General features: G+C 37.5%; 1 protein-coding gene across 4 annotated transcripts in view; it reads left to right on the plus strand.

The window, feature by feature from the left end:
* LOC136855109 (U-scoloptoxin(01)-Cw1a-like) overlaps positions 1-20,000 on the plus strand; it is a 47,808-nt gene that overhangs the window by 21,801 nt on the left and 6,007 nt on the right. For 3 of the 4 annotated variants that reach the window (XM_067131942.1, XM_067131945.1, XM_067131943.1), the window contains exons 2-3: positions 9,420-9,498; positions 19,756-19,884. In XM_067131942.1, coding sequence (XP_066988043.1) covers positions 9,421-9,498; positions 19,756-19,884 — 207 coding nt within the window. In that variant the 5' untranslated portion in view covers position 9,420. Of the gene's footprint in view, positions 1-4,091; positions 4,126-9,419; positions 9,499-19,755; positions 19,885-20,000 lie in introns of those variants that run through there. The other variant, XM_067131941.1, reaches the window with a different exon arrangement.

Here is a 20,000-nt window from a genome sequence, read left to right on the forward strand (position 1 = left end):
CGATGGTCTTTATATTATTTTAAGATCTTTTCGAATTCTGTTTCGACTGGTTTCTGTTTTATACCGCAAAGCACGTGTTCAAAATGCAAGAAAATGGGTTTCTTAGGATGCTTAAAAAGCAGACAGGAAAGACTTTTCCTCTGCTGCTGAGTACATAGAGTAATTGTAAATAAACCCTTCTCATTTTACACACTTCTTTTTCGATATACTTTTGGGGACATTGTGAATAAAAAATTTTAACGTGTTTGTAATTAAGATTGCTCAGAGTATTTTTGCTTCGACACTCAGTGATGTTGATATCTTGTTTAAGTCATATAGATATAAATATATGTATATGCACACAAAGACACACACATATATGTATATTATATACATATATATGTTTGTATATGTTTATATATATGTATGTATATATATTATGTATTTATATATATCTTCTCATTCGTTGTGCATTCAATTTCCGAAGGAACTAATTGTTCAGAAACGTCCATGCGATTGCAGTAATGATGTAAGATTTTTCATAGGTGATTGTTAATCGCATCATCAGCTACTTTATGAAGAGGCAAAATCCTTCCCTAGCTTGAAAGAATTAATAGAATTATATATATATATATATATATATATATATATATATATATATATATATATATATATATATATATATATATATATATATATATATATATATACATACATATATATATATACACATGCAGTGCATGTTTGAATTTGCAAACAGGGCCATGACTGCTCTTACACAAAAGTGAGCGAGAAAGGGCTGTTTCATGGCTACATCGCCTTTTGATATCTTCATGGATTGAGTGACGTGAGAGTTGACAGAACGGACAGTGGATGTTGGTGCAAAGTCTTCGTTTGAGAAAATGTGGAATAGCTGATGTTTGCAGATGATGCACTACTGGCTGGAGATAGTGAAGATGAACTAAAGAAACTAGTGAAAGATTTCGAAAGTGCTTGCGAGAGGAGAAAGTTGAGTGCAATTGTGAGGTTATGAGGAGAAATGATTGTGGAAGAATGACAGTGGTTGGTTCTTATCCTGTAGCTATTTAAGGGTAAATATAGTGGATGCTGGTATAGTGAGAGTAGATGCAAGTCATAATATAGGTGTAGAGGCTCTTAGTGTCTACGGAAGCCAAGGACGAAATGATTGATGAACCAATTTTCGTTTAAGGGGACGAATGAAAAAAGTTTGAAACTAAAGTTGGATTGTTTGAGTAATAAAAGGTGTGAGGAGAAAGGAGGATGGATAAATTTGGTCGAAGAGATATTGGAAAGAAAGGCCTTAACTTCAAATACCAGCTTAAGTGTGTGTGAGATAGAGGAGAATGACGCAGTGTCTCTGTACAGAGCTTGGCACACAACTGACGAACCTTCTGTGCGGGTGTGGGAAGCGGTTGGTGTTTTGGCAGTCTTCTAAACATTGGGGTTAGTCCACGATTCAGAATCAGAAGAATTAATGTGTCAGTTATCATTATCTTTTATTTTCTCAGGAGCTACCCCCTGTTATGGGAAACAGCTTCGTCCCCCTGTTATGGGAAACAGCTTCGTCTATGGTAAATGGACTTGTGCATGTAATCGTTTTGTCACAATTTTCTTTTGATTAAAATAATGCTGAATACTGATGTCTCTTCAATGAATAGTTGCGGTCAGTGTTTTTTCTTACACAATCTTATTTTTGACAGGGATTTATTATTATTTTTATTATGATTTTTTTAAAGTAATATATGGACATTTGTTATCATTATATTATGGAAAAAACAAAAAATTCCCAAAATTTCCACGACAGAGCTCCACAGAGGAGAAGCCCCTTACACGAGAAGTAAGAAAAAAAAAATAAAGGCAGAGAGAAGTAAGTAACAACATCCAACAAAATATATAAATAAAGACTATGATATAGGGAGAACTAGAATCCACGGCTCATAGCAAAGTGTAGAAAGACCTAGAATCCACAGCTCAGAGTAGTGTATAGGACTGCACGTAGTTCGGGGGACATGAGAAAAATTCTTGTCCCCAGAAGCTGGGCGAAGGCCAAAAAAGTCTTACAGAGACTCTGCCACTCAATTAGCCATTGTTCTCGGGGAAGTTTTGCGCGCCATATCCGCCCTTTGTCTAATGAGCCTGTCAGGTAATTTAACGCTTGCGTTACGTAAAGCGATTAATAAAAACGAATGATTAAATAATGGACTGGTTAAGGTAGAGGCTGATATAGCAAATATATATTAAATAAGGGGTGAAACTGTTCAATTAATGGAGACGTTATTTTGAGAAATGGATAAATATGAAATTTCATTATTTTTTAAGTGAAATATGATAATACACTGTTGGGGTTCCAGAAGAGATGTGGTAAATTTAGGATCTCAGGTCAAGCGAAGATAAGTTTACGATTACTTTTTGTAAATATATATAAAAAGAATACACAGGTAAAGTAAGGACCTTGTTACATAAGTAATCAAATGCGATAAGTAGACAGGTCACTTGGTACCAAGTTAAGGACAGATAAGTATCGTGGATTATGCTTAACTGAACAAGTGAATTAAGTACCCCATCGCTTAAGTAAATAAATGCGCAACAATTACTAAATTACGATACATAAACTTTTTAACCTGTAGGAGGGTAGTACCGTCAGTATTGTAGGCATTACTTAAGGTTCTTTGCAGCGTCCATTCGGCCCCTAGCTGAAGCCCCTTTCATTCCTTTTACTGTACCTCTATTCATATTCTCTTCTATCTTACTTTCCACCCTCGCCCAACAATTGATTCACAGTGCAACTGCGAGGTTTTTCTCCTGTTAGACCTTTCAAACCTTTTACTGTCAATTTCCGTTTCAACGCTGAATGGCCTCTTAGGCATCAGTGCTTGACATTTGACCTAAATTCTATATTCAATTCAGTTCAGTTCATAAACTCTTAAACATTTAAAGCGGTCACTTAAAACTAGTTAGTGAGAAAATATGAAATCAAAACAACGAGTAAAGGTAAGTATTCAGCGCTTTTAAAATACCAAAGAGTAACATCTCTTTATTTCATCTGGGGGTAGAATAGAACCCAGTTGCGCGGTGGCAAGAGATGGTGGGAGACTTGTGTACAAGCAGTGCAGGCAGAGAGGTTGCTTGTTTGTCTATATGTTTTAGTTTGATTTTATTTATTTATTTTTTTATAATGTCATTAGAAAGGCTGAAGGTCTTTACTAGCAGAGAGAGAGAGAGAGAGAGAGAGAGAGAGAGAGAGAGAGAGAGAGAGAGAGAGAGAGAGAGAGAGACAGAGATGATGGGTCATTCATAGTTTCAGTAGAGAGTGGGAGAGAAATATAGATATAGACGGAATAGAAAGATGATTGGTCATTCATTGCTTTTAGGAGAGAGAGCGAGAGAGAGAGAGAGAAAGAGAGATATGATAGGTCATTCGTTGCCTTAGGAGAGAGAGAGATATATGATAGGTCGTTCATTGCTTTAGGAGAGAGAGAGGTCGTTCATTGCTTTATGAGAGAGAGAGAGAGATATGATAGGTCGTTAATTGCTTTAGGGGGGAGAGAGGAAGAAAGAGAGAGAGAGAGAGATATGAGAGGTCGTCATTACTTAAGGAGGGAGAGTGATTGATAGATATGATAGGTTTCATTGCTTTAGGAGAGAGAGATGAGAGGTCGTACATTACTTTATGAGAGAGAGAGAGAGAAAGATAGGTCGTTCATTGCCTAAGGAAAAAAAAAAATATATATATATATATATATATATATATATATATATATATATATATATATATATATATATATATATATATATATATATATAAATCGTTCATTGATAAATCGTTTTGCTTTAGATAGTGACACATAGGACAAAATGAATAATAAAGGTGTGAATGCATGAGGAGCGTCCCACCCCATGTGGTCGAAGCGAGCACAGTGGATGTTAGAATGTTTAGCCGTTTAGAATGAGTCCAAGTTGTGGGCGTGGGTTTCTGGGATGGGCGTAGGTTCTGGGATGGGTAGTGGGTGGGAAGAAGCACGAGGGCTACGAGATGTATGACCCGGGACGGGTATATATAAGACTCGTAGGTTCCTTCCACTCCGCAGTCTCTCTTTCCCACACGCTTCGACTGGAGATCTGAAGGTAAGGCTTAGGCAGGTGCCTGTGCAGCGAAGGGGGTGCTCGGCATCGAGGTGACCTCGTTTGACCTCGAGAGGTCCTCACCTAGCCCTCTGGTGACATTTCAAGATCCAGGATTGGTTGTGATTGCATCGGGACAGAGGGGGGCGTGGGTTGGGGGGTGTCTTGTTGGCTGAAGTTATCGTAGGGTGGGTTCCAATTTTGAAGTGACCTTATCTGACGTCGAGGTGACCTCTGTTGATGTTCGGTGACTGAAACCTTATTTAGGGAACACTTGCAGTGCTTGAGCTGAATCGTTTGAACCGTGATTTTTCTGCATTTTTCAGTTTCATGTATGATTTTTATTTTGTTGCAAATTGTCGTTGGTGACATACTTGTATTATCCAACTTGTGTGGTATATATAATAAACTAACAGATTTTTTTAACGAAAAAAATCAGTATAATAAAATTTTAAAATGTGTATTTTTTTTTATTCGTAACAGTTTGTTTGCTATAAGGAGTATTATCCATGAGATTTTATGTATAATATGATTGACGGTCCAGGAAAACTATTTTCACGGAGGTAAATATTTAAAAATTAAAATACCAAAATTACTTACGGCATTCGATAGTCAACTTCATGCTTGTAATCCCATTTACACGCACACACAAGCGCGCGCGCACACACACGTGTTTGCGCGCAAACATGGAAGTGAATATGTACGTATTCTACCGTATAACTTTTGTATATTAAAAATATATCCAAGTACATGCTTGTAGGTGTGTAGTCATACTAAATAGATCTATATGAGCCTACTTTTATACATACAACACACTTGCGCATATATATATACTTACATACACACACACACATAGTCTCTAACGGTTGTGTATGTTCGTCAGTACTGTTCCTGTAGTATATATATTTATGACTTCTTATACTCTGTATCAGTCCTTCGTCAATGGCTTGGAAATAAAGTCGAAACCGGTCAGGACCTACACCCCGTCTCTTATTTTTAACCTGTGGTAATGTGTGATAAGTGAATCACGTACAAAAGTGATAATAATCATATATATATATATATATATATGTGTGTGTGTGTGTGTGTGTGTGTGTGTGTATGAAAGTATGTGCGCAAGTGTGTTGTATGTACAAAAGTAGGCTTATATAGATCTATTTAGTATGAAATACACACCTACAAGCATGTACTTAGATATATTTTTAATATGCAAAAGTTATATGGCAGAGTACATACATATTCACTTACATGTGTGAGTCCAAACGTGTGCGCGCATGCGCATGAAGCTGACTATCGAGTATATATATTATATATATATATATATATATATATATATATATATATATCCATATGACTTAAACTGGTGAATCATGGTTGAACCTGTTGTGCATTAAGACTTCAACAACATTAACGGCTTTATACACCTGCACTGAAGGCTCAACAGCAGCACGCAAACCCCCAATACATACTGCGCCATTCACCCCTATCTTGTACACATTCTCCTTCTTCCTGTCCATTCTTTCCACCTGAGCGGTCCTCTCAACTTTCTTACAGTTTCTACTTAGGCCAAAAGCAGTTCAAGTCAGCAGCTTCAACCTTTTTACTTTCACTCACATTCACCACCCCACATTTCACTTCCATATAGGAGAAACGGCTCAACATTCCATTCATATTTTTGCACCTTGGCTTCCATGGATAATTCAAGTTTATGCCTAATCTTTTGCGCACAACCCTTTCTTTCTTTTCCCAGCCCGAGAAGAACCCTAAAAGAGTTCAGAGGTCTGGTTAAACAAATCATTTATAACTAACTAACTACCTTTTCTTTGGCTCACATCTCTTTGCCTGCTGGCATCTGTTATATTTATGCCCAGATGTTTATATGAATCCATTCTTCATCCATCCATATTAACACTGATTTCTCCGTGATCTTTGTTCCCTTTTATCTTCATAACCTTACTCTTGCTCACATTTACTCTCAACTTTCTTCGCTTACAAATAGTTTCAAACTCTTTTCCGAGTGTCTGCAGTTTTTCTTCACACTCCCCAAGCATCGCTGTATCATCTCCAAATATGAGTGATTCCACACTCCGTTCCAGGATAATTTCCATATCATATAAATTTGTACTTTATTTTAATGTCCCTTGAAATCCCGTGTCACTGCATTCATGCATATAATTGAACAGCCCATGAGACATTCACTGTTGCTTCAGACCAACATTTGTACCAGAACAGTCATGGTCTCAATTACATTTTTTGATGCATCCTGTTACACGCTTTACTTCCTCCGTAAAATTTTTCAGTTCCTCTCAGCAACTACAACTTATATGCTATGCCAGACAACCCCAGTGCCCTTCACATTGCTTGTCTATTGGACTTATTACAAGACTTTTGCCTTTATTTTCAGACTTCTGATATAATTGCTGATATAACTTTTATAACACTTGATCCACACACTCCTCTGTCTAAACGCACACTTTTCTTGCCCTATCAATATGTCTTATTTCATCAAAGTTGCATCGTTCACCTTCCCAGGTATGCAAAGTAACCTTATGTCTTTGTTGCAGTCTCGTGTATCACATTTATTCTTAAGCAATTTTACTATTATTCTTCCCACCCTTTCCTTGATACCTTTTCCTCATCCAAACGCCAACTCATTTTTTTTTCAGCTACTAATTGCAACCCTGGGTTGATCGAGTAAGTATTTTGAAGACGTGTTGAGAATCTCTTTTGGAGACTTTGTCCCTCTTTCGGGGCTACATCATTAAAAGTGACTTCCTCAAGCATTCTCAGATTTACATTTGCATTCTTGCATTATCCAGATCTGCCTTTATACATCATCCACATAAGACAAACCTCTAAAATATTCACTTCATCAACCTAGGCCTGCATTCACTTCAACTAGCTTCATTCCATTTGCATCTTTTATTCTGGAATCTGTTAATTCTCTGTTAGCAGCTTGTTGAATTTAAGTTTTTCCTCAAGTTAATCCTTTTTCTCTCTTTTTCTTCTTGACTACCAAGTTTAAACTTTTGTGGGTCGGTATCTGACCTTGTCTTTCCTGCAATTGCACCGCAGATAATTCAGTTTTGTCTTCAAGTAACCTCTGATTTCCACATCCTGTTACTTACTGGTTTTTACTGGTTTTATCCCCTCCTTTTAACTACTTGTGTCCCCAAAACTCTCCCTGCTAACTATGTTACTCCATCTTCCAATTTTAAGTATTCATCATCTACTTCTTCCACCTTTCATCCATTATCTCCATATACTCTTCTCACTTCCTTCAAACTCATTATCTTATGTACATTTACAGGCACATGTTCACCCAATCTTTTCAAACTTGAACTCTGTCTATCTTAACCTTTGCTTCAATCAAACAGTAATCAGATATACCTTTTACCATTCCCTTATCATTTTTCCATTCATCAGTTCAATGTGCTAACGGATAATCTATCAAAGGTTTCCTCATCATTTCTCTTTCTAGGTACACTTGTAAAATTACTTCTTTGGAAACAAATTGCTTTCGGCAATCAATTTCTGTCACCTCTGGCCCACTAAATGCCAATATATCCAGCTGCCTCTCGTTAAAGAAATTAATCTGCTATCATACAATTCTTTATGTTTCGGACCACACCCTCGCTCACTCAGTACCCCAAGACTTAATATTGTATTCTTTTTTTTTTGCAATATCATCGCTGGGTAGGGCTGTAAACGCCACGCCCATCGCCATTTGGTCTCACATCTGGCAGTGGGAGGAGAATGCTTTTATTTTTCCTTTCCAAGCATCCAACAGGTGTAAAAGATGGTTGCTATTTGTCTTAGGAAAGCCAGGCTTATATGTCCTCTCCATTTCCTCTCAAATTCTGCGCTCTTCTGCCCTAGGAGATCAGCAAGAGTCGTAATACAAGCCTGAGATAGATGTGAACTTGTGAGGTATCCTTCCCATTAGACTGTGCGACAGGAGAACTTACGGTTCTCTTATGTTAATTTTCTCGGTTAAATGGCATGTCGCATTCATTTAATTTTAGGACCTTTGTAGAATCCTTCCTCTTCTGTTCTCCCTAACGTAAAAAAACCACCACGGCATTTTTTATTCATCTGTAACATACTTCCCTTACAGACTTTGTATGTCAGCTGTTTAATTATTCGATTATTCCTATTCCATTTATACTTTGCAGACAGTCAGTTTCAACAAGTTCCATTCATTTTCTCCCATTTCAAATTTGGTAAACCCCATTTTTCTGGAGCCACCCTTGTTTATGGAAAATAACCTCTTGGTAAAATAAGAAAGTCTTAGACTTTGCTGTAATAGTTTTTTCCGTATACAAAAGCCATTAATTCAGTCTCCCTTATTACATTAATTGTAGCATCAGTCATCACTGCTTCGCTTCCATTTTTAACTATAGGCAGCACTTTCAAGTGAATATTAACTCTGATCGTTTTTGATTTCATAAAATTTCCATCTGTCATATATTTAACAGTCGCTCCATTCCTGAATTAAGTTGATCACCAACTCTACAATTTGAATTTTTTTTTTAAAAGGTGGACTATACAAGAGTTGGGTAAGTATTACTCAGGAGGTTCGTTTGTCAGTGTACATAGTAGTGTTCATGCCGTTACTTAATTGTAGTTATAATTAATTCTTGCATATCGATTTATACCTTTCTTCGATTATTATAGGTCCATTTCTGAATGACATCCGTAGATTGTTATCAGTAGTTTAACTACCCTACAGTCACATTGGTAGGTTCTCATAGGCCTGTCCCAAGGATTTGTTTATGGATGAGGGTGGGTGGGTGGAGGCAGGTGGAAATTAGTACGAGGCAGAGTTAAAGAAGTAGGCCAACTTTGTCAGATGAAGAACAAATGGAATGGAGGAAGAGTAAAAGGCAGAGGGCTACAGTTGGGACCGAAAAGGACGCCGAAAAAATAAAAGAATTGAGCGTTGCGTAAAAAGCATGTGCGCGCACTAAAGTATGGATTCCAGGCAAAAAACGGCGTGGAAGCATCTGACAGTATATTCCTCGTTTTTATCCCTTATTTTGCACAACTTTATGCTTGCATGTGCATCAGGCATCTTTTGTTTGTTTATCACGTGGCAGGAAGTATGAACTGTACACCAGCTTGCAATACCCTCCAAGAAACAATGAAAAATGCATTTCCTCACATTGTAACGTGAGGTGCAGGCATCAATTTCACTTCATGTACAACGGCGTCCTTTTCATCTTTCCAAGATGGCGTCTAAGATCTCTGTGCTGCCTGCCTTCATAATCAAAAGGCCCTCCTTTCTCTCTTTCCAGGATGGCGTCCCCGAGGGCAAACCTAGCGGCCGTCGTGGTGGTCACTTCGTACCTTGTCTATTTCGTCGCCTCCTCAAGGGTGAGTCTCTCCCTGTGTGTGTGTGTGTGTGTGTGTGTGTGTGTGTGTGTGTGTGGTGGTTAGCCCTCTCTTATTATCTCTTTCCATCTTGTCTCCTTAACGTCTAGGACATTAGGTTGCCTTTACCGTCGGCCTACGTAAAAACGATGTTATATGAACGGCTCTCTACGATTTACACGACAGAGAGCGCAAGAGTTGGAGTGAGGAAAAACTGATTCGGCATGTAGATAAAAATAAAAAGCTCATGAGAGAGAGAGAGAGAGAGAGAGAGAGAGAGAGAGAGAGAGAGAGAGAGAGAGAGAGAGAGAGAGAGAGAGAGAGGGCGGTATACGTTAATGCAACATAGGAGAATAATACTGTATAATTCAAGAAAAGAGAAACTAATTTAACTTTTTTATAAGCTCGTCGTAGTTATGGTAAATTATGATGATAATACTGTCATTGTGATCATAATTATTATTATTATTATTATTATTATTATTATTATTATTATTATTATTATTATTATTACTGTAAGATATTATTATTATTATATTTGTTATTATTATTATTATTATTATTATTATTATTATTATTATTATTATTATTATTATTAGTAGTAGTAGTAGTAGTAGTAGTAGTAGTAGTAGTAGTAGTAATGCTGACAGCATTAGTGACAAAATTACTATCAGAACATTTACTATTTCTAATACTATTTGTAAAATTTTCCTAACGTTTTCAGAATTGGGTTGTGAAAAGTCCAATTTATTATTTTTCCACGGATGTTGAGTATTAGGGGAAAACTACGAGGTTTTGAACGTGAAATATTATTACTATTATTATTATCATACCCATAGGGGGGGTAGTGCTGTCAGTGCACCTCACGCGGTGCACTGTAAGCATTACTTAAGGTTCTTTGCAGCGTCCCTTGGGCTCCTAGCTGCAACCTCTGTCATTCCTTTTACTGTACCTCCTTTCATATTCTGTCTCTTCCATCTGTCTTTCCACCCTCTCCTAACAATTGTTTCATAGTGAAATTGCGAGGTTTTCCTCTTGTTACACCTTTCAAACCTTTTTACTTTCAATTTCCCTTCCAGCATTGAAAACCTCGTAGGTCTCAGTGGTTGGCATTTGGCCTAAATTTTATATTCCATTATTATTATTATTATTATTATTATTATTATTATTATTATTATTATTATTATTAAAATACTCATAGTTGCATGTCTTAAAACGGATAAACAAATCCACATTTATGCATGGGTACAAATACATTAAAAAATAAATCTCTCTTTAGATTTATTTATAAATGTATTTTTACCCATACATAACTGTGAATTTGTTTCTCTATTATTATTATTATTATTATTATTATTATTATTATTATTATTATTATTATTATTATTATTATTATTATTATAACCTTCGAAGTATGCATAGCAATCATGATAACCAACGTATTACAAATATACCTTAACCTAGGGACACTGGAAATTTGGAAATCAACTCGAGATACGTATCATCACCACCATCATCATCATCATCATCATCATGATAATCATCGTCATCATCCTTTATTTTTTGGAGGTTCCTGTTGGGGCTCATATGATCCACCCGGTGGCAAATTCCTGAGTTGTCTACTAATATTGCACCAGCCCCGGTTTTTTTTTGCCATGCCCCTAGGTTAGGTTAGGTTGAGTGGTTTTTCTATTGTAATTTGGGTGTGGGAAACATAACGAGATTATTTTCAAGAAAATTCTACGGTTAGTTTTTAAGATATGGCGTCCCGCTTTTTTCAGGGAAAGGTCCCAGTACTCGGTTATGTATCGGGAAAATGCCAACCCGAATAACTTGTATTTTCCTGCAGTAGCCAGAAAATTTGACAATTTTTTCTTTTATTTTTTTGCGCTTTTGGACTGACGAAGAAGCCTTTTAGTGACGGAAGTGGCGCTCTTGAAAGTTCGTTCCTTCATCATGGACCTATTGTGCTTCAGATATCGAGTTTCTGTCTTCGAAATTGTCGAGGTTATTGAAAGTCATAGACTATTAATCATGATGTATTTCCACACTTGAGTTTGCGGTTGCAATAATGCTTTTGAAAATATCCAAATAGAAAGATCGGCCGAATAACAAAGAGGCCTGACTGTAAATGTCTATTAGATTCGTTATTTTAACGTTAGCTCATTACACCGTCGTAAAATTCGAGGCCATTTACCCAGATGCCTCGGAGTTAACATAATGGCCTCTTTTACGATATTTTTATGAAGGGGGTCTCAGTTTATCTCTTAAATTGATGTTCATCATCTTGAGAGAGAGAGAGAGAGAGAGAGAGAGAGAGAGAGAGAGAGAGAGAGAGAGAGAGAGAGAGAGAGAGAGCAGGAAAATATGAATAATTTAGTGAAGAGAGAGAGATAACAGGAAAGTATAAATCATTTAGTGAAAGAGAGAGAGAGAGAGAGAGAGCAGGAAAGCATAAATAATTTAGTGAGAGAGAGAGCAGGAAACCCTAAATAATTTAGTGAAGAGAGAGAGAGAGAGAGAGAGAGAGAGAGAGAGAGAGAGAGAGAGAGAGAGCATGAAAATATAATCATTCGGTGTTAGAGATAGAGAGAGAAAGAGCAGGAATGTATAAATCATTTAGTGATAATTCGTCAGTCTTCTGTTTACTCTTTTTCTCACACGCCCGTCTTCTCTTTTATCCCTCCCATCCTTATTTCGATTTTATTTCTCCATTCTCTTTCATGTATATAGGTCCGAATGAATTGAAATAGATGGTACAGAAATGATAAGAAGGTTATCCGCCTCTCTTAGTTTTCTCAGTCTGTCTTTTCTTCTTCTCCTTTCTCCCCTCACCCCCCTCTTCTTTCTCCTCCTACCCTTCTTCTTCTTCTTCTTCTTCTTCTTCTTCTTCTTCTTCTTCTTCTTCTTCTTCTTCTTCTTCTTCTCTTACAGGAAAACCCTCCATCATCAGTTCATTCGAGTTCCGGAAATGCTGGATTTCTCGTCAAAAACTTTCCAGACTTGAATTCAGAAAGAAAAAAAATGTAATTGAAGTTTGCCGAGGGGAGAAAATGGTGTTTGTGAGCACATTTTGGCGTGAGTACTTTTGTAAGTCTACTTTCCAAGCACTCCGTCTTCCGCAAAACCAACACGACAATAAACGTCATGACCCCGGACGTAACGGCGCGTTTTTACATTCTGGTCCTCCGAGACGCCACGCAATCGGATCCCACGTCTGCGAGCCATTCTAATCCTCCTGCATCGTCGGAAGACAAAAGGGCATCAGCCTGTATCCTGCAATTTCCTGCCCAGGGACATCTTCCGACGGTAATAGCGGCTGCAGGTCCCATTAGGAGAGAATTGCCCGGCGTTACGAAGCGTGCTAAAACATCCGCGAGGTCTTCAGTCCCCAATTTACGCGGCAAAATCCCTCGGTAATTCGGTTGCGTTCACAGACCACTTAAATGTGATGCCGATTTGTTATTTTGCGATAATGATGATTTGACGGCACTGCATTAAGGATTTTCTCGGGCAGTTTCAATAAACGGATTCTCAGAGTCTTAACCATCAACATATTTTCTAGCAATTTGCGTGATGCGAAGCGTTTAACTCACATTTGACTTCTCCCACGGAGCATTAGAAGGTCTTGCTACCATTTGAGGAAGGAGGGAGTTCAACTTGAGTCTTACTATCATCAAATCAAGGTGTCCTTGAATGACTGGGAGTCATCTTTCATTCCCTCGAAATTAGTGAACAGGCCACTTCTCCAGGATGTCACGAAGTTACCATGCATTCCCAGACAGTTTTTTATTGTAAAAGGTATATATTTTTAGTACGAAAATGACCGGATGTCTCATACACTTGAGGTAAAATCGCCATAAAGCACTTCCTCAGGTGTGAAGTACAAAAAGTGGCTCTTCACATAACCACGGGTGTCTAGACTTGTCTGTTATCAAGGTAATTATGCAAAGAACAAAGTCAATTTTTTTTAATGCGGAGGACGACAGGACCGCGAACCCAAATACCCTTATTTATCCCATCCAACCCCCTCCCCCCCAAAAAAAAATAAATTAGGGCGCTATGGACAGGGTGATTATTAGGGTAAATAAATTCAGTTTTTAAATAAGCAATAGGACTGTCTGTCGTAGAGTAGGTTATCAGAATATGGGAAACAGTTAACAGAAATGGAGTCTCCAAGCTTGGCCCCCTTAGGGGTGTAGTGCCGTCGGTGCACCTCACACGGTGCACTGTAGGCATTACTTACGATTCTCTGCAGTGTCCCTTCGGCCCCTAGCTGCAACCCTTTATTTATTTCACTGTATCTCCACTCATATTCTCTCTCCCATCTTGCTATCCACCCTCTACTCACACTTTGTTTCATAGTGCAACTGCGAAGTTTTCCTCCTGTTGTACACCTTTCAAGCCCTTCTACTCTCACTCTCAATTTCCCTTTCAGCGCTGAATGACCTCATAGGACCCAGTGCTTGGCCTTTGCCCTAAATTCTATATTCCATTCCATTCCATTCCAAGCTTGGCGGAGGTAGAGCTGAAATCACCTCTGAAGGAATGTCCATGAAAACACATTCCTTGCACTTGTGACCGAACTTTACAAGGGCATATATGTTTTACACCACAACTTAGCAGACACTTGGGGGTCTGGCCTTTCTGATAAGTGGCAAAGTCCGCTAAGCAACAAAGATCCCATATTATAGCCTGCACTTAATCTTTTCCCTATATCTGATGGCTAACTGTAATCCCGCATTCTTCCTAACCCAAAACTAACCTGTGCTTTTTACACTTACAGTAACATTCAATATAAGGGAGATATCTGAAAATATAACGCATCTAAAACTGCAGCCTAGGGAAAAATAATCATAAAATGGTAGCTGGTAAGTACATAATTTCGCTAAGTTGAGGTCTGATAAGTTGAAATGTTACTGTATACAGTATACATATGACCCGATGCTACAAAATTTTGTTGCAAGTTTTTTTCTCCAACATTGAAGGAATTAACCTCACGCTCAGTGGCGTTTTAGTGGGCCCAAGTATAGTAATATTTTAGGCAACATTGTTTTAACTATTTTACATTACTGGGATCCGTTCACTCGATAATAAATTCTTTACAGTCAAAAGGGATTTGATAATGTAGCCTACATTACGGTTGTTTCGTAGACTAACCTAAATCACACCCTTTGTTCAGCATTTTCTTATGTATATTTCCATAACACCATTCTTACTCATTCTACTGTGATCCATCGCGGCCTATAGTAAGCCCCTAAAGTTAGTTGCAAGTTTCAGTAATGCTTAGATTTTTTTAATATTGCTCGATCTTCCTCTTTTACATGGGATGGGTGGAACGAGTTTGGGAATGGTCTCTAATCCTACCCCTCCCATAGACTTGAAGTGGTACCTTCTGGAATTGGCTTCCATGTTTCTACCCACCTACACCCCTTAGCAGCTTGGAGTAAATGCACACTTAACATCAAAGACCTCCAACTTGATATAATTGTCAAAATTCATACCCCGTTAAGGCTTATTAGAGAAAAGTGCTCGACAAGACAATTTTCGTGTTGTTCCGTAATTATTACGTTGATATTCTGTCAACCATCTATTCATTCATCTGCGTCATTTTTCAAGGTCCTTATATCTTGAAAAGTATTTTATAGCCTTCGTCATTACCTCTTTTGTTGTCTTGGTAGTTTTTAAATAGATATGCCTTTGTCACCAGACCTGAATAGTTATCCATAATTCTTTGTCTATCTTTCCCAACCCTCCCCACCCCAAATATGGTATGGTTTTCCATTGAAAACTCAGTGATATACCGCAACAAAGAATTTCCCTTGACAATTTCAAGATTTTCCCAGAATTCTCAAATCCTAAGTTTACAGCCATAATTTCTGTGAGTAATTCTCTCTCCTAACCGTCTTTACACCCCGATCTTTAAAGAAATTAAACCCTACCCCAATAAAGAATACGCTGTGATGATCACAAGATGCGCCAGCTAATTCTAGTGCCCGCCGATAAGAGGTCTCACCTACGCGCTCCTGAAACATAAACAATGGCCGGTTATCATTACAGCAATCCATTTTCCTTGAAAAAAAAAAGTCTCTCAAGGTTATTTACATAATCACGTGGAATTTTAAGAGTTGTGCCCTTTGTCAGGTCAGTGGTAGAGTTATTTACCGTTTCCTTTTTTTATAGCATTTTTTTTTTTGCGTCTGTAGGTTAATTTTTGTGGTGGGATTAGAAATGTATTTTGAAGTGGAATTACGGTGGGATGCGACATGATCACGATGGCGCAAAATGTATGAAAAGTGTGAAAAGCATGATGAAGGGAAATGTAGTAAAATGCGTATGAAAATAAGACATGCCTTTGTTTTATCACCAAGCATGGGAATACTCTCTAAATTTTTAAAAAATCAGAGATGTTAAGGCTACTGCATTTGCAGCCTCTGAAACTTACGAGCCTCAACATACATTCATTAATTTTTAGTATTTAAACATACACAAATATAAATTTACATATATATACATGGATATTATATCTATCTATCTATCTATCTATCTATATTATATCTATATATATATATATATATATATATATATATATATATATATATATATATATATATATATATATATAATATATATGAATATTTTGTAATTTGTACACACGTGACTTGTTTACATTGACGTATATTTAGCCACAAATGTTTAATATCCAGATGGCTTTACCTTACACTGAGAGGGAATTATAATTAATAAACGTTTTTGCTCCATCAGGATTCGAACCTGGTCATTTGGTTTAGAAACAACGATAGACAGTCGACTGTGACCACTCGGTTCTCTCTCTCTCTCTCTCTCTCTCTCTCTCTCTCTCTCTCTCTCTCTCTTCTCTCTCTCTCTGTTCATATATATATATATATATATATATATATATATATATATATATATATATATATATATATATATATATATATATATATATATATATATATATATAAACGTCAAGTAAATATTTTAACGTGGACTGCTACTGTGGTGCTAGTAAGCTGTGCAACCTCTTTGTTTTAATTTTTGCTGACCTTAGAAGTGCCAGTGGTTTAGAGTACGGTTAACATGTACCCTCAAAGCATGGGAGTGATCAGTGAAGGGTGGTGGACCCCTTGGTGGGAAGAAATGCTTCCTAAATGGCAGATGGCAGTCTTCACACAAGGCCCATGGCTTCCATATTTTCATACATGTAGAAGCTGGGATAAATTACAAGAATAACCTCAATATCTTGCAGTGTCTTAAAAGTCACCAAAATGGCTAGAAGCATGTAAGTTTGCAGCCTCATACCCTGTAATGATTGCACAAAAAACTATGCATGGCTGTGAGTGGTAGAGAAAAAGTTTGCATAACAGCTGATTTGTTGCAGAGAAGGTTGCGCACTTTGTTAGAGAGACAGCTAAGTAAAGGCAGTGTGTACAGGAATGGGAAGGACGTAGGTTCGTTGTGTCTGATGCAGCTGAAAGTGTAGAGCTAGGAAAGGGCATAGCATTATGTGTCCGAAAGTTGCTTGGGACAGATAAAAGAGTACAAATGTATTAGGTCGAGGATTGTAGGGGGTGGGAGAGATGGCGGTAATAGAAAGTATGTACTCGCCTGGCTGGAAAAGAATGAGAGTGAAAGAGTGCTTTTGGGGGAGTTTGAGTCTATGTCATTCTTGGTTTGAGAATCATGAAAGTTTGTTGTGATAGGTGATGTTAATGCGAAGGTGGGTGTTGGATGGCAATGTGGGAGGATGTTCCTGGAGTAAATAGGGGATAAGTGGTTTTCAGAGAAAGATATTTATATGTATACTTGAGAAAGAGAACATGATAAGAAAAGGGCTCATTAGATTATGCATTAGTGCAGAGTGGATGTAATGGTTAGAAGATGAGTGGCTGGGCGTATATCTGATCATTATTTGATGGAAGCATAAGTTAAGACAGACATGGATCGGAGCTTAATGGTGGTTAGAGTTAGAGGAATAGTTGCATTAGGAGAAAATGGAACTCTAAAATTATGAGGCATACAGCAGTTAGCTGTATGCGATAAGATCATCTCTTGATATCTTATTTATTGAAATGGAATTTTGTTTTTCTTTACCACTGTACAGGTGGATGCGTTTTGGAGGTAAACTAAAAATTGCACGAACTTGAACTTTCAGTACTTTTGCCTCTACATAGTAATTATAACACACGACCAATATTTAGAACAACAGCAGTGAACTTTGTACCCTTCACAGGACAAGGGAAACTGGAGGATACTTAATGGAGTTCATAGCACTGAAGGTTCTTAGCAGTGTCCCCTGTGCCTTCAGCTCCATTTTACTCTTTAGTCGCTTCTTTTTTTTTATCTCTTTTTCTTGTAGACGTAGCTGTCCAACGTTTGTCTCTTGCAGATTCCTATGACGAAATTACGCCTTCTATATAGAATGTTATGAAAAATCATCAACGATTTTTGTCTGTAAAGAACCCCGAATGGCGTACATAGCATGTCTAGGGAAAGCGCAACCAAAATGAACACTTACAAGAAATCTGACCTGCCTTATCTGCTATAACTTGAATAGCTTGAAATTAGCCACTAAGCAGACAAAACAAGATGTGAACAATGATAAAAAAAAATAACAAGAACTGAACAGGTCAGTAATGCAAATCCGATGTTGTTGCGGAAACCGAAGCTGACTAAGAACACTTACTTCCAGTATACGACTGAAAAGCAGAAAGCATTAAAGTCATCCAGCTGTCAAGAGATCTTTGAGAATTTGGAATAGGCTTTTACGAAGTTCTTTACCAGATTAACAATAGTTTATCATATACTTAACAGCTGTGAATTCCTTATTTGACCAGACAATTTCTTGTTATTGTTTCATCAAAGTTTACGTTTTTTCTTGATTACGTGGCTAATCTTCACATACTTTTTTTTTTTTTTGCTGGTGAGATGTGCAACAAAACGTGAAAGCTCCCTTATGTATAATCTTAAATACGTAAATGACTGTGGAACTTTTAGATATTTCAAGAAGGAAAACATAGTGTTGGATCATTATTATTCACTACACCGCAAACCTTCAAAAAGCGGAACATCACACTGAACTTTCAAGTGATAGCGCCATCTGTGAATTCAGTAAAATTTTCAGTGATTGTGCAAATAGGTAGAAAATGAGAGCCATGCATGCAAACAAACAAACACAGGTATAAGGAAGCCTCTTTGCTGGAGAAATGAAGGGATCGAAGAATACAAAGAAAGGAAGAAAAAATAAGCCACATATTATTACGGACGTGGTAAATACGTCCTTGCTGTCAGGCTGCTACATCACAACCAGCTGATGAAGTGGCCCGTTGTCGAAGCCAATGAGACAATGGCGCCGCCATCTTGGAAGGAGGAAAAATGCGACAATTTTTCCTCGCCCATTCCCGAAATGAGCTTTTGTTTACACCCTGCCAAGGACGCTGCGACATCCGCTTAAAAGGTCTTCGTCGTTACGAGTTGAGTTCATGTTGGAATGGTGAACCTGTCAAGAGTGATCGTCTGCTAAGACGTAGTGTCTACACATGCAACAACGAATCATGTCTCCAGAGACGAAGTACGTGCGTTTGGGCAAACATATATGAGCATAAGAATGAATGCACATCTTGATATACATGCACACATATCCACATATGTTGACAGAAATGAATGCTCAAATTCGACATATATTGTTGGGATTCCTTTTCCAATGAACCCTTGGAAAATGATAAAAGTAGGGCTTAATGCCGAAACAGGAGGTCTGAAAGACTCAAGGAAAATAAATCTGTAGTAGTTTTCCAAAGCTTTGGAAGGCACTTCTTGCTTTGGGTTTCCACAGTTCCTATAACCCTACAGCATTCTGAATTTCCACTCAATCCTCATTTCATAAATTTATACATTCATTCACTCATCAACTCATTTATTCATTAGCCTAGTCATTCACTGACCCATTTATATATTAACCTTAATTATCCAATGGCCCAAGCGTGCATTTACCCAGTTATTCACAGTCATCATATTCATTGATTCGTAATTTTTAAAAATTGTGATGATAATGATAATAATAATAAAAAATGTGAATTCGGACGAGTTTTAATTTAGTGACAATGTTTTTAGGTGGCTGACGTTTTGTCGATGATACTTCTGTGAAAAGAAAACATTATTATTATTATTATTATTATTATTATTATTATTATTATTATTATTATTATTATTATTATTATTATTATTATTCTTTGTCTTCAGGTTCGTCGACAAGTCGTGGGAACGGCCGGAGTCGATTATCCGACATACTCTGAAGTTCCACCTGGGCTCTCCTTCTCCTGCAGTGATAAGATTCCTGGGTATTATGCAGATCCGGAAGCCCAGTGTCAGGTGAGATTCCATACATACATACATACTGTACATGCATACGTATATGTCAGGTAACGGTTCTAAATAAAGTTCACTTACAATGTTCACTTCAGCCAGAAACAGTGCTTACCATTGCT

The sequence above is a fragment of the Macrobrachium rosenbergii genome, chromosome 30 (assembly GCF_040412425.1).
Source record: "Macrobrachium rosenbergii isolate ZJJX-2024 chromosome 30, ASM4041242v1, whole genome shotgun sequence".
Taxonomy (NCBI): Eukaryota; Metazoa; Arthropoda; class Malacostraca; order Decapoda; family Palaemonidae; genus Macrobrachium; species Macrobrachium rosenbergii.